Here is a 14,879-nt window from a genome sequence, read left to right as displayed (position 1 = left end):
TAATTTAATCTTGCGTCATTGCAGTACACCAAAAATAGTGGAACTAATAACAACCCGAATCGATTATTTGATTCAAAATATTGACACAGTATGTCTTCGCGCATCTTAATTGCATGAATATTTTTACTATATATTTTCTGAAAGTCATTTTTGTTTTCCTTAGTATTTTCAAATTAAAAAGTCTGCCCAAAACATAAATCCAACTTTTACTTATGGTCTCGGCTCCAAGACTTTTGGGTTGACCGAAACGATGACAACACATGCTGGCCACGAGGTTGGTATACGAAGTGTTTTGATCGACTAATATGATGTGTACCTGATTTAATCTGTAATTGAAAGTGAAAAGATGATTTATTCTTTCTTCCGTCCACTTGTTAATGACACCAAAACGTCTGAATGTACAACATGATCATCAGCAATGCAATGAGGATAGTTCCTCAGTATTTGAAGAAGTAACATCAGCCCCTGTCTGACCTGTTGGATTGAACCAGAAATATGAAAACATAATTTGCAAGCTATCGTGTCTGTATTCCTCGGTAGCTGATATTTTGTTTGTGGACACACTTTTCTTAATCCGTGTATACAAAGGCTGTGTCTGTCTCATTTTCTGAATCACACACACGCACACACACACTCACTAACTCCCATTAGAGAAATCAAATATTGTGCAAGATCGCTACAGTGGTACCTGCGAGGAGAGGACACCTCCCATGAAAGAAAACCTGTTGCCCCTTTGTCTATCGATCTTTACCACTACCAGATTTATAAATTATATACCTGCAATATATATAATATATAGGGATATTTCTGGTTGGTCCGAAGGGTGTCCATTCATCACAGTACTGCTCTACCATATTCCCATGATGATGACTGTGTGCCTTTCACAACAGGTTTTGCTGACAACTGATGCATTAGCACAGCCATGGAGCATTTCAGTGTGGGACACGGACACTGGAAGCAGCGTGTCCAACTTCAAGGGCCAGGCTGTGGCACCACGCTGTCTCTGTCTGCGAGGCAGCCACACCCTCATCGGAGCCACAGAGAACAAGCCTGTGCTTCAGTTGTGGCCGCTGTCTAAAAAGGTAATTTTTTGTGATGATCAGTAATCAAATGGCGGACTGTGGTAATATGTGAAATTTGTTTATTGTTAGAATGACCCTCACAGGAAAAGGGCCTGTTGCGACCTAGCTGTCTCCACGGACGTGCTGCATCTTGCCTTAACCTCCCTGCATTCTCGCCATAAACTCGCTGTGCACATCCCCATCATAAAACCTCTGCATTCTTACCATAAACCCGCTGCAATAAGATGAGTGTTGACTAACAAGATCTCCCTTCATTATAAACTTATGACGGGCGCTGTGGCGGGGTGGTAAGAGTAAGACGTCGGCCTCTTAATCAGAAGGTCGAGGGTTCGAATCCCGGCCGTGGCCGCCTGGTGGGTCAAGTGTGGAGATTTTTCCGATCTCCCAGGTCAACTTATGTGCAGATAGTGGCTTATGTGTACACGCAAGCACAAGACCAAGTGCGCACGGAAAAGATCCTGTAATCCATGTCCGAGTTCGGTGGGTTATAGAAACACAAAAATACCCAGCATGCTTCCTCTGAAAGCGGCGTATGGCTGCCTAAATGGCGGGGTAAAAACGGTCATACACGTAAAATTCCACTCGTGCAAAAACACGAGTGTACATGGGAGTTTCAGCCCACGAACGCAGAAGAAGAAGAATTATGTCAAAACATGATAAAATTGAAGAAACCAAATAGCCTAAAACAGCATCAGCAAATATAGTATATGATATATATATACATTCTAGCAGCTCAAAAAGAAGTAATTCTCCCTTTACATTGTACATGTATTCTTTTGCCTCATGAAGCATCATTTGTCTTGTTTCTTCAGGAAGATTCTCAGCAAAAACTTGTGTGTCCAGGAAAAGTTTCAACGATTACCATTTCACCAGATGGATTGTTTTGCATTGCCGCCATTGCAGAGAAAGTCTATATTTGGGAGGTGAGCTAATGTTCGTGATAAAAAAAATCTGCGTAACTATATTTTAGTCTCTGCAAGGTTTCATTTGTTTGTATGCCTTATGTCAGTCTGTCTGTCTTCCAGATAATACTCCCAGATTCTTTTTTCATTTTTACGATAAATGTCTTTGATTTACATTGAGCGACTACGTTCGCATGCTCCGTTATTGGGTTTGGGCTAGCCAAGCCTTACTACATGTAGTCTCGGTGATGACTGGATTTCAGTGTTGTTTTAGTTTCAGGCCGACAGATTGACTGAATTTGATATCACATCATGTGACTTGTTTAATTTGGAATGGATTTCATGATGTGTCTGACAAGGAGATGTGGATAGATCAGGTAAAGGCCCAGTCTGCCTCAAATGGTTTACAGAACGATTTAAATCTTCTCACGAAAAAAGCAGTTCTAACCTTATGGAACACACTTGCAATAGCATTTAACAGCATTAAATGACACAGTTCGTTTTAATGGGTAAACCACACACCAGATTTCGTGGTTTATCTAACCCCTGAGCCATTGTGAACCCGTGTGATCCACTATCCTTTTTTTCACAATTTAGTCGTTAGTTTGTGATTTCAATGCGACGCGCTGTGTCTGCAATAGCACGTTATTGTGTACCTCTGAATCTAAAACGCAACAAACGGCTGCGAGTCACACAAACTTATCGGCGGCGGTTGGCTTCAAAGAGCAAGCGCTATGCAGAACATTCGTCTGCAACATGACCTTGCGTGACCTAGCAGCTGCTTCCGGGTTACTTTCTTTTAAACGTTCAAAACTTCCAGTTGTACATACTGATCTTGTCTTGATGAAAAAAGAAATCTTTTTTGATTTAAGAATGTTTGTCTTACAAGCTGTCAATTTATTATTTAGATTTTAAAAGTTGGTCCAAGCGCCAGAACGAGGTGTTCGATTGTGGTACAGACAATCCGGCTAGCCACGCAAAAATAATTTCTTTGAAAAATGCTCGCTCTTTACGGAGGGCACCAAGGATGTTCTCAAGCGGTGAGTGTTTAAACGAAGGGTGTTTGTACTGTGTGTAAAAGCCTGACAGTGTCTGTGACCAGAAACTGATGGTTTACGGGAAGCTGAGTGTGCCTTTAGGCTATGATAGTGATTTTGATTATTTTAAAACTGCTTTGATTAAGATTTGTTGTAACTAATCCTTCTGTACCTGGTCATTCAGATGAGTGCAGGGGGATTACTGAGTGTGCTGAGTGACTTTGATGAGGTCAAGGTCATCCGATTCACAGACGATGGCAGCCAGTTTGTGACAGGCAGTTGTGGAGGCAGCCTTTTGATATGGGATTTTGCAACGTGAGTCGCTTATCCTATTTCTTTTTTTCGCATGTGTGTGTATTCAGGAAAAGACTCCAGAAAAAGTGCATGAGTTACCCCGCTTGTTTTATAATAATATCATGTGTATATCTAACTTAGAGCCAGAAGAAAATCAGAACCTCAACCAGGGTAAACAACAAAGTGAATTGTAACTACAAATGTGTGTGTTGTCCTGCTTCACGCTCTGTTCATTTTCACAAAAGTATCTTCCTGTTTCAGTGTGGTTTCAAGAACGGCACCAAAAGCCAAGGGCAGCAAGCCACGACACAGGCGACAGGCTCACTCTGCAGAAATAACAGACATCCACGTTGGCTGTGGTGGACCAGCGGCCAGGGTGGTCACCTGTTCCACAGATTTCTCATGCAAGGTACGAGGGAATAAAACACACAAAGTACTGTCAAACTGCTCTGGCACTAAGGATTGCTCCAGCATGTGTATAACTAAGGGCTATCATTTCAAATAAGTAAGGGTGTCTCGTTTCATCACAACTTTCACATTGACTGCACTTTGAACTGCCTTGCTTCAATCACCAGAACACTTGTAAAAAGTCTTGATAATAAAATCAAATACTAATCTGCAAATATCTAAACTTGTTTTTAAAAAAATTGCAAAGATAGGATAAAGTAGAAAATCTACAAATTGAAAAGTACATGTACTGCCATGAACAATCGTCAGCTTTGAACTTTTGATTCCAGTTTGAAAACAAATTGAATTATTAAGAACAGCTTAGGCCACAAAAACAAAAAGTCTGTTCACGGTAACATAGGTGGGTCGGGATTTTTTTTTTTTTTTTTTTCCCCCAAAAAACCATATTTTTAAGTTATTTTGCCCCAAAAAACAATGATTTTTTTTTTTCCAAATGCCCCCCAAAAATTCTAGGGTCGCGCGAAAAAATAGGGTCGGTCGGGATACCGTAAACAGACTATTCTTTTTGCTTGGCCTTATGTCAGTTTCAGTTCTAAGTTGCCTTTGGTTTGCTGGTGGCCTCTTGCATCTTCTGTTGCCCTATAATCATGAATGGGAAAAGCCTTTTCTTTACTTGCAGTTGTGGGATTTGATAAGTGGTGAACTGATGAAAACCATCATTTATGAAGAAGAAGTCCATTCGGTCATCATGGATCAAGCTGAAATGTCCTTGTTTGCTGGCCTAGAAAGTGGGGACATTCGATGCTCTCCTTTGTACGGCCAGGTAAGTTGTACATATTTATACACACTATATATTGTCTTGATGTCAGTATGTCTGATCATTTTGTGTGTTTGTGCAAGTGTGTTGTTCAATTTTGTCAAGATACTGTTTGATTACATTATGTGCTGAAGATACATTTTGAGACCTGCAAACTTCAGTGTTTCAAAGTGGCCTGTTAAGAAAAAAGAAGAAGTGTATGCCTATGTGCATGCATGCACTCAAATGTGTGTAAATGTTATACATACTTGTTGTTTTAAATAAAAATTCATATTCTTCTAGGTATCCCAACTTGAGGAATACGCTGTGAAAAATGTGACAAAGGCAGGGGAAAGGACATTCCGAAGTCACAAGTGAGTTTAGCATTTGGAACAATCATACAGGATTCATGCCCAGTTACCCTCTGCGAACACCAAGAAGAAGAAGAGATGCCCAGTTACAAAAGATATCATTCATCAAGTGTCTTTATATTTCTAAGGGAGTATAGTTTTCAGTTACCTGTGGGTAGACATTGCCATACGTTGTACCATATATTTAACAGAGCTTTGTCTCTTTTCTGTTGAATTTCTGGGTCTGATAAGATCTCTTAGTATATAGATCCATGGTTTGAATCTATGCCAAATAAACATTTGCGTGTACTACTATTGTACGTGTGCATGATTACACCTTGAATTCTAGAAGTGGATTACAGTTAATGCACTCATTAAAGAATAAAAATTAAAAAAATGCGCCAGAACGATTTCTCAGTGTTTACCACTTCATTACACAATTGCTTTGATGTTTCAGAGACAGTGTGACCTGTCTGGCACTCTCCAGTGATGGAATGATGCTTGCATCAGGGTCAGCAGACGGCACAGCCAAACTGTGGAGTATGCAGGAAGAGAACTCCCTTCTGGACATTCAGCATGGAGGTAAACAATAGATTCAGGTTGGCAGACTTTTACGTGATGGTAACTTTTGAAGACATGTTTATTCATGTGTGTGATAAAGTGTGTGTGTATGTGCATGTTCAACGTGGACAGTCTGTTGTTAAAAGGTTTGCTAACTGCACTGTTCAAACTTCACAGGCAGAATGATAGGTAGACAATTGCTTACTAATATGTCTCTTACATTGCAGGCCCAGTGACCAATGTTCTGTTCATGGCCCGAAGTGTTATCAACTCTGCCCAAATGCATCAAGGGCCTGCCATCACTTTACAGAACCAGATGGGCAGGGAGGAAGGAGGTCGGGGAAGGGTAATCAACATCACCATTTCTGATAATTCAGAGGTAAGTGGTATTTGCAACTTCAGAACTATGCATCTGAAGACGGACAGACTGGTGTGTGCATCTCAGGTTGTTATCTAGAACATATCTTACTGGAGACGTCTTGGTATTCAAATCATTTTTGTGCTTGGAACTCATATCGTACATTGTTGTAGGTACATTTCGAATATTGGTATGTGCAGAAATGCCCTGTTTGACTCGTTTCCTCTCTGATACAGAGAGACTTTACTACTGCAACTCATTGCTTGCTGGCCTCCTCACTGAAGAACTTTATCAATAACAGAGAGTTCAGAATAGTTGCCTGTTTGTTTTCAACTCGGCAAAAACATTATTGTACAGTGGAACCCCCCTTTTAAGACCTCAAAAAATCGGAGAAAATCTGGTATTAAAAAGGAGGGAGTCTTAAAATTGGGTAATTTTACAGAGGTTATGAACAGAAACATTTATTCCTGTTTCATTTCATTCAAACTTATTTCCATGAAAGACACTCAACTTGGCTGTCTGGCACTACATAGGCCTGTACATTCCGATTCTGCAGAGGTTCTTGACTGCAATTCTTCTCTGTCCTCAGTGGCCAGAGCGTGAGAACAGAACTGATGTGGACAGAATGCTGGGACTATCATCTCCACCAGAGGTGAGTGAAAAAATAGTGAGCATTTGCAGGTGGCTGATTACATCTAAACACGCACACACCTGGGTTGCGCAACCCTGTTGCTGCTAGCTTTTCTCTGTAAGGAAGCAACTGGAATTTTCCAGTGATTGTGTTGAGAATGAATTAATGATCATGCTCTGTACATTTCAGCCAGTGGATTTCTAGGTCTTGAAAAAGCTGTGGAAAATGTTTCCTCACTATTGTTGCAAGTGGTTTTTTTTTAGTTTTTTTTTTTTAATGTGATATTGCACACAATCTAAGGAAAGGAGGATCTGGATAAGACAGTATCATTTGTCTCGCTGTCCGGTCTTACAGTATAGACATGTGATTGACAAGAAGAAGAAGCACACAGTCTAGCTTTGGCAAAGGCAAAATACTGTTAATTTGCTCATACTGGTCAAAGTTTTTATGTAAAACGTGTGTGTGCATGATGTACGTTTTGAGTACATGTGTGCATGCAAGTCTGCTTGTATACCTTCTTTGTTCTGTGTTTATGTGCCTGTTTGTGTGATGTACGTTTTGAGTACATGTGGGCATGCAAGTCTGCTTGTATACCTTCTTTGTTCTGTGTTTATGTGCCTGTTTGTGTGATGTACGTTTTGAGTACATGTGGGCATGCAAGTCTGCTTGTATACCTTCTTTGTTCTGTGTTTATGTGCCTGTTTGTGTAAGGTACGTTTTGAGTCCATGAATGTATGCCTGTGCTTCTTTCTGTGTATTTGTCATACTGTGGTGCACTCTAGTTCCTATGCTATTATTTACATACATTCTGTACATGCAGGCAAAAAGCCAGAGTAAGGAAGAAGATATGGACACAACGGATGAAATCGGCTCACTGCGACAAGAGGTGGAACAACTCAAGCAAGTCAACAAAGACCTCTACAACTTCCTGGCCAAGAAAATCATATCCAGTGATGGAGGAAAATCTACCAGCGAGTGATCGTGAAAACAACCAACCTCGTTTTTAGTTATTCTGTTGAAACACCTGTTGAATGAAAGTTGATTGTGTTCCTGTTTTGAGGTCTTACAAGTGACTGAAGTACATGAATGTCGCTATTTGTTTTGTTGTTGATGTGGCGTTTTTTTCAGTTCAGTAAGAGAATAGAGAGAAAGGTGTGGGTGTTATTCTCTCTTGTTTTCAGTAAAGACGAGAGAGAGTGAGAGACGACTGCATGTGTTGTGTGAATCAAGTTGAGGAGAGAGATTCTGTAAAACATGAGATGTACAGCTTGATTGAAAATTACACAGCTGGGTGAACAATTTTGTTTGCTTTTTGTTTTTTTCCTCAGGGTAACATCTGCGTGTGTTTGTCAATACGCCTCTGTTTGTTGAAATATGAAAGACTTCTTCACCAAGAAATATTATTGGCAAAAGCACCGGTTCATAAGTAAACCAAAGACATACTCTTCACCAGTCTCCTTTATTGTTCACTAAATCATGACAAATATGGAATCCACAACAAAGTTCTTTACACACAGAAGGAAACAACAAATTATTCTGCAACTCCACATCATACCTGTGTGGGGAAGACACATTCCTGGTTGTCAACAAAAAAACTAACATTCATCTTGAAATAAAAAGCACACATTCATAAAAATTAACAAGTGTGTTGCTACTGTGAAACATGTGGAAACAACATCAGAAAAACGACTTGCACTGTGTTCTTGAGAACATCTCCAAACTGAATGCAAAATGTAAATTGTGTAATAAACATTAGTTCTACTTCTCAGTCCAAAAGAATCATCAGAATATACTAGTCGATGTAACAATCACATGCAATCATCCCCAAACAGAATACATTACTTCTACTGCATGACAAGTTTGTTTTTGTGTATGTTTCCCCAATGTATACAGGACTGTTTGTCCTTTCCTTTTTCTTAACCATTTGATTGCACATCTCATATTTAGTTTCTAGTATGACAAAACATAACCTCCATGAAGCAAAGAAAACTGAAGCGCTGAACTGAAGGTCGACAAGCGCTTAGAACTGTACCCACGGAATACGCGCTATATAAGCTTCCTATTGATTGATTGATAACTGAAGCACAGCCCTTATAACCATCAATCTCCCAAGCCCTCACTACAACACGCTCATCAAAACTTTCAAAGTGGAAGCCCTCTGCACCAGAGGACAATTTGTGTCTTATGCATACATACAGTATTTCCTATCGACTGTCGATCATCTTGTCTCTGGCTATGACCGACTCGTCAAACTTGATCATGAAGCAGGTACCCTTGTGCCAATGAACCGTCACCTTGGCAGGCTGTACACAACAGAAAATAACTCCAGAAATAATGTTTAAAGATTCAGAATGGCTAAACATTGCCCTTGCTGCAAAGGGTCACATGACATTTACAACCATCAATGAAGATTTGGAGTTTTGAACACTGAGTTTCCTTAACTGTGGCAAGCTGTACAACCTACCCTCATCTCTCTCTACCCTTTCACAAATGCAATGCTGCTTTGAAATTGTGCACCTCAGCTCAGCAAGACCGAACTGTTAGAATGAAAAAGCTTCAAGTGCCCTACAGTGTAGTGTGAAATCATACACATGATCTCTTCATTCTTTCTATGATACTTGATACAAACTTGCTTCATGAAAAAAGCAGCGCAAAAAAACACAGTGCAAATTTCAAAAGTGCACCATCTCATGAGTGGAAATTACATATATCACCATTAAAACTATGACCAAATATGGAGAGACAAATACAAGTAGGAAACTTACAAAATTGGCACCATTCAAGACAGCTTCCAGCATACCAGCAGTGAAGGCAGCACAGTTCAAGCTACCTGCAAGATGACACAGCACAACATTGTAATTCTGCACAAAAGTTGACATCTTCTTCGGGTGGCATACAAATTCAAGGGCCAAGTGTGTGTAAGAATAAGATATATGCATGAATGGCTGAATTTGTACTTTTAATGTCATTATGTTTCTCAATGATATAAAACTCTGTGGTACAGACTGCTGAAAGTACAAATAACATTTCTACTTGAAACAAATCGATTATGAAGAATGTTTTTGGTGTAAATAAGGTCCAATTTTCCTTGTTAAATCCACTAATATTTTGTGATAGTCATTCTTTCTTTCTTTATTTGGTGTTTAACGTCGTTTTCAACCGTTCAAGGTTATATCACCACGGGTGATAGTCATTGGTTCATCATAAACAGTCATTGCTTCAGTTTTGTATTCAAAACTTGAAAATACCCACCTTTGTCTTTCGGCACAGAGATGAATCTGTTCACCAGAGGCTCCTTTTCAATTATATAATCTGATAGTATGTCAAGGTAATTTTAGGTAAGACTATACAGTTTTCATCAATCAAAACATTTTTAAAGCATTCATAGCTGGCACTTAGGATGTGAATGCATCCCATACATGTATCCTATATGTAATTATGGACTTTTTTTTCTAATTTTCATTAATTTTGCAATTAACAAAATCTGCACCCAAAATACTTCATACTGAAGGACAACAGACAGCAACTAAATCAACTTTTTTCTTTCAAAGGATACAAGTTCTTTCATCATCATTCGCCTGTTCCAGCTTCTCTGCTTCTCTTCCATACACAGTCTGAAACATAGAATAGCTGAAGTAGAGACAAACATGTTCTATTTTTACACAGATGCCACAAAGAATTTATAATTTATCAACAACAGCAACAAAACGGTAAATAAATAATTCCCACACTGTGAAAATTGTTGTACCCCTGACTTTATTTCACATGCATACATATATATGTACATAGGCATGAAAAGGAGTCTAAAACTGTGACATGCTCAGGAAAACTTTTAGCCTAAAAAGGAGACACACAAAGAAAGGCTAGACAAATCCAGTCACACTTATAAGCTCATAAACACACTATAAGTTCAAAAAGTAGTTTATTTTTAACAAACTAGTAAATTTAAATCCCGGCATATGTACATAACTTGTCACAACGTCACAAACTTCATTTAACCTTACAAGTGCACTATGACAGAAAATAAACATAACCCAAGCAAAAAACCCACATTAAATGACTTTAAATATCAAAACAACACCAAAAACAAAAATCTAACATTATTACACCCGACTAGAGCATTGTGTACATAACCGTCACATCATATCACAAAAATGCAACAAAAAAGGTGACAAAAGACGATTTCTGACCCCTCAGTACAAAACACATGTAAAAGAGATAGACACCAGACAGCCACAGCAAGGAGAAATGTAATCACAGAGGATGAAAGGAATAACATCCTTTTTCACTTCATCCGTAAATAATTGCTAAAAAATCGAGATTAAAACAACAATTTAACCACACAGAATGAAACCAACATCAAATATAGTTAGAAATGCTTACAACTATGAAGTTAAAGTGGCAAACAAGCAAAATTCGGTTATAGGGGCTAGACAATTAAAAAAACCAGCAGCAGTCAAACTTTGTACATAACATCACAGCGTGACATAACCAAAACAGATACATTAAAACAAGAACATTCTGACCCAACAGGCAAACAAATGTATGGACATCTCCAAATAAATGAGAAGAACCCTTAGGAAGTAAAAGTTGTGGATGAAACCACCATAAATCCACTATACAGCAAAAGAAACCTATGTGTACATAACGGCACGCAAAGTCAGAGGATGAAAGTGCCCATATCAGCTAAAAATGGTGCCAAAATAACTACAATCAACAAATCTGAGAAAGAAATTAGTAGCAAAGGGACACAGTTACCATTTTAAATCAAAAAACAAGATAACATATGTAGCAGGTAAGAGATAAGAGGGAAAAATACATTGTACATAACGCCACACTGAGACACCTAGGATTCTGAGTGATGTATCTTAAACAGATGCACACCTACAAAGGCAGAAATTATAAGAAAACAAATGACACACAGAAGGTACAAATAAAAAAGCAACTAGCAGCCCTGGAACATAAATTCAGATCATCATCAGAAAATGCAAGAAAAATTAGAATGTGTACATAACATTACAACAGGAGATTATCTTTCATGCATTGAGTGCTGGTGAGTACTGCTCACTTAGATTTTGTCAGTTGGGAAATGATCACTGTTTATCAACAGACATAGGAACAAGAATACATGAAAAAGTATATAAGTGTAATATGATTGTGAAATAAGTTATCAATTCTGAAGATGGTTAAAACAGGATGTGTAAATAAAAATCTTGAAGCTCACAAAAAAGTCTGGTCTCGGCCATAAGTCTCATGTAGGCTATGCCTCCTGAAAGATTTAGCAGCAAACATGTAAATAAAAGCCCAGTGTTCAAGGGACATCATGTAGCCGTCCTCCTTGAAGACTCGCAGGATGTTGCACACGGGTATACAAAACAAAAAACAAAAAAACATTTTTTCTTCCCACAGCCCAATTCCTCAGGAAGACCTCCCAGGCTCCCTCAGCAGTAGCTTTTGTGATCTGAAAGAAAAAACGATTTGCAATTATAGATGCATGTATAGTTTCTGAAATGCTTGCTATAATGTTTGGATTTTACACTATCTGCTATCATCACAGCAAAACGATATGATGTGACGTTATGAACATTTTCAGGGTCATAAAAACAGCTGAATGCAGTCATCTACTGCTCAGCTTTTAATTCTTTTAGCAAAAAAGAACAAGATTTGATCGTAGTAGAGAACTCTCAATTGCACAGCCTTCAGAACAAGATTTCAATAACGTGTACATAATGTCACACGTCACCCAGACAAGCTATCTCGAACTAAAGGCGTGTGAAGTTATGTACACGCAGTCATGGAAGAAAACACGAATCCCATAGAAAAAAGTCTGAATCTCATAACTCGGTCATTTACAAAGAACAAACAAAAAATGAACCACAAGCCTGAAAGAACGAAAATCAAAGAAAATCATTGATAAAAATGGTAAATATTCCGCGCCTAGCCCGAAGACAGTAATCTCATGATGTGACGTTATGAACATCGCACCGTACTTTCTCAACCGATTTCCTAGCCCGTCAGAAAGTCCCTTTCAACGCAGGAACAAAAGAAATCAACATAGTAATGTTTTCCACCTATTTGTACAAAGATTCTATTTGTATTAGCTTAACCATGCATCGTACGTTATCCGTCACGACAACACCTTCGTATCTGAACAATCAAAATAAAATTTCTTCATTGTGCGTCAGATCGGAGACTTCGTTTAGCGCGCGATATTTTCGACTTGCACTCAACCATCGTTACAAACAAACAAAACATGTCTCAAACAGCAATATGACTTACAAAATTGATAAAACTTACCATCATTGTGTACATAACACATTTCAAAGAATCACGACAAAACACTTACCTCCTGTGTTCTCTTATTTCTCGTTCGTTTCAAACGCAGACTTCTTCAAATGAAACTACGATCGCATGGCTGGAAGTCAGTAAACAAAGTTTGTTCACACCCCTTGTAGAAACGAGTCCATGCGCGGAAGAAAATATAGTACATAACTAACGCGTCACGACGCATCACGCAGTTGGCCGAAAAACCTTTCCCGTACCGCTGTTTATCATTGGATTCGTGTTTTAAACTTATTTTCACACAGAAGAATGATTTTTCATCGAAAATCAACAAAAACTTTGTTGTTCTAAAAGTTGAGAATGAATGTCGGCTCATTAATACACTCGGCCGGAAAATCACGACAGAGTACGACGTACATTCTAGCCTATGGTAATCTTCCGGTAAGCTCGACTCGGCAAATTTCGGGGCACTTCAAACTTTGCAAGGGAAAGACCGACCATTTCAGAATAGAATCTCCGTATTTTTTCTATATTTTGGACAGTGATCTGACAGTATGGGAAAGTTTGCCGAGCACACTGTACTTGGTGTCACAGAATTGCAACAGATCACCGTCAATAATCACCAACAAAACATCGATTATATTCCGCACACGTGAACCACACGCTACGGAGTCATGTCCGAGCCGAGAAAAATACCTTCTTCGTCAATGCTCTTCATGTTCACGATTTTAAATAAAAAAGAAGCATCAACAAGAGACCTTTTCCGGAGGTTGTATCACTTTTTCTGACTCGACGCCATTTTGTGCCTGTGACCATATATATATATATATATATCTGTTTTTACTCTTTTTTACCCCATAAACTTACCTTCCAAAAGTTGGACTTGATAAAGATTAGCATGCTGAGAAGTTTGATCTCCCGCTTAAAGCCCTTTTCCCTGACAAACAGGACGTCCAGCAAATGAGTGCCTACATGTTGTCCCATCTCAGCAAGCCTGGAAGTGAAAGATTTAGTTTCTTGATGAAGTGTACCTCAAAAGGAAAATAAGGACGAGCGGAGCAAAAGTAAACTTTAGGTTACAGTATAATCATCAGCTCAAACAACAGCAAATCAGAAACAGCACACACAGTGACACACACTCATTTGCATGTGAGCTCACATGCTAACACACATCCACCAACAAATAAAGAGCAGGCATTACCAACCAAGATTCCGTGAGTGCCAGTAAAGTGCATAAAATGTACTGGATTTCATTCACTTTTCAGCACATTAATACCACATAAAGGTACAAGTCTCAGAGTACGTAACTTGAACTTCTCTGAAGACCAGGCTTTGTGATTAAGCAACAATACCTGCTCTAAATCAAATACAAGTAATTTTTATTCTGCACTTATCAGATTCTATTCTGCACATCATGATACCAAATGAATGTGAAGATAAATAAAACCCACTTGCTCTGAAGTTCAGGTACTGTGTAGACTCGGTTCTGACAATACTGCACTATTTCCGAGAACAGCAAAGCAAATGTAGCCACATTCACCTGAAAATAAGAATCGTGGGTATCAAAAGACGGACATTTTGCTCTGCAGAATTGCTGTGCTATTGCCATGCAGTGAAAATGAATGCTACCTACAAAGGCATGACGAACCAACCTTGACATTTACTGTGTGATAAACAGTTGTGAACACACACACACCATGTATCCAGTATTTATTTGCTGCTATGAATTATGAATACTGCAGCTGCAATCTCTCTGCTGCAGTCTTGGTTTGGAGAAAACATATGGTGTCGTTCTGCTATAGGAACAGACGGAAGCAGAGTGACAGATTCAAAGAATGATATATATCTTAAAATAACATGAACAAACCTCTGGTTTTCCTTTACTGAGGGATTTGTCAAGGTTGGAAGCTTTCTGTTTTCCTATGGACGCCATCTTGTCAACAAGGTAATCACGAACCGTTTCAGGAATGGTGACATTTGAGAATTAACTTTTCCTAAATTTCTTATTTGTGATCAAATACCCCGTTTATAATGATTCTAGTGACACAAAAAGCTTGCCTGGTCACGATGGAAAGCTAAATTTAAGCATTTATGATGCAGTTTACCAACACAAATGCTTAATTAAAGTCAAACTATCTGGGAATACAGCCAGTTGGGAAATCTAGATGTGGGCGTGGC

At 38.8% G+C, this 14,879-nt stretch overlaps 2 protein-coding genes and 1 long non-coding RNA gene across 3 annotated transcripts; 1 reads left to right on the top strand and 2 right to left on the bottom strand.

Moving 5' to 3' along the window:
- The first annotated feature begins 122 nt into the window (after positions 1-122).
- On the top strand, positions 123-7,721 carry LOC138966634 (WD repeat-containing protein 18-like). The gene is made up of 11 exons (XM_070338927.1): positions 123-274; positions 891-1,082; positions 1,895-2,005; positions 3,206-3,336; positions 3,577-3,724; positions 4,403-4,546; positions 4,823-4,893; positions 5,327-5,451; positions 5,658-5,809; positions 6,378-6,440; positions 7,240-7,721. The coding sequence occupies exons 1-11, from the start codon at positions 251-253 to the stop codon at positions 7,396-7,398; spliced, it is 1,320 nt and encodes a 439-aa protein (XP_070195028.1). The 5' UTR covers positions 123-250; the 3' UTR covers positions 7,399-7,721.
- A 141-nt stretch (positions 7,722-7,862) lies between these two features.
- Positions 7,863-14,718, bottom strand: LOC138966636 (trafficking protein particle complex subunit 5-like). Its single transcript, XM_070338928.1, has 7 exons — positions 14,569-14,718; positions 14,153-14,241; positions 13,569-13,695; positions 9,976-10,033; positions 9,672-9,731; positions 9,185-9,249; positions 7,863-8,722 (listed from the first exon to the last, which is right to left on the bottom strand). The coding sequence occupies exons 1-7, from the start codon at positions 14,632-14,634 to the stop codon at positions 8,624-8,626; spliced, it is 564 nt and encodes a 187-aa protein (XP_070195029.1). The 5' UTR covers positions 14,635-14,718; the 3' UTR covers positions 7,863-8,623.
- Positions 10,325-13,072, bottom strand: LOC138966638 (uncharacterized). The gene is made up of 2 exons (XR_011455728.1): positions 12,766-13,072; positions 10,325-11,880 (listed from the first exon to the last, which is right to left on the bottom strand). It is a non-coding gene; the product is annotated as an uncharacterized lncRNA (long non-coding RNA).
- Positions 14,719-14,879: the final 161 nt, after the last annotated feature.

The sequence above is a fragment of the Littorina saxatilis genome, linkage group LG5 (assembly GCF_037325665.1).
Source record: "Littorina saxatilis isolate snail1 linkage group LG5, US_GU_Lsax_2.0, whole genome shotgun sequence".
NCBI classification, from domain to species: domain Eukaryota; kingdom Metazoa; phylum Mollusca; class Gastropoda; order Littorinimorpha; family Littorinidae; genus Littorina; species Littorina saxatilis.
The sequence above is the reverse complement of the archived record's forward strand: the minus strand, read 5'-3'. Positions and strand labels throughout refer to the sequence as shown.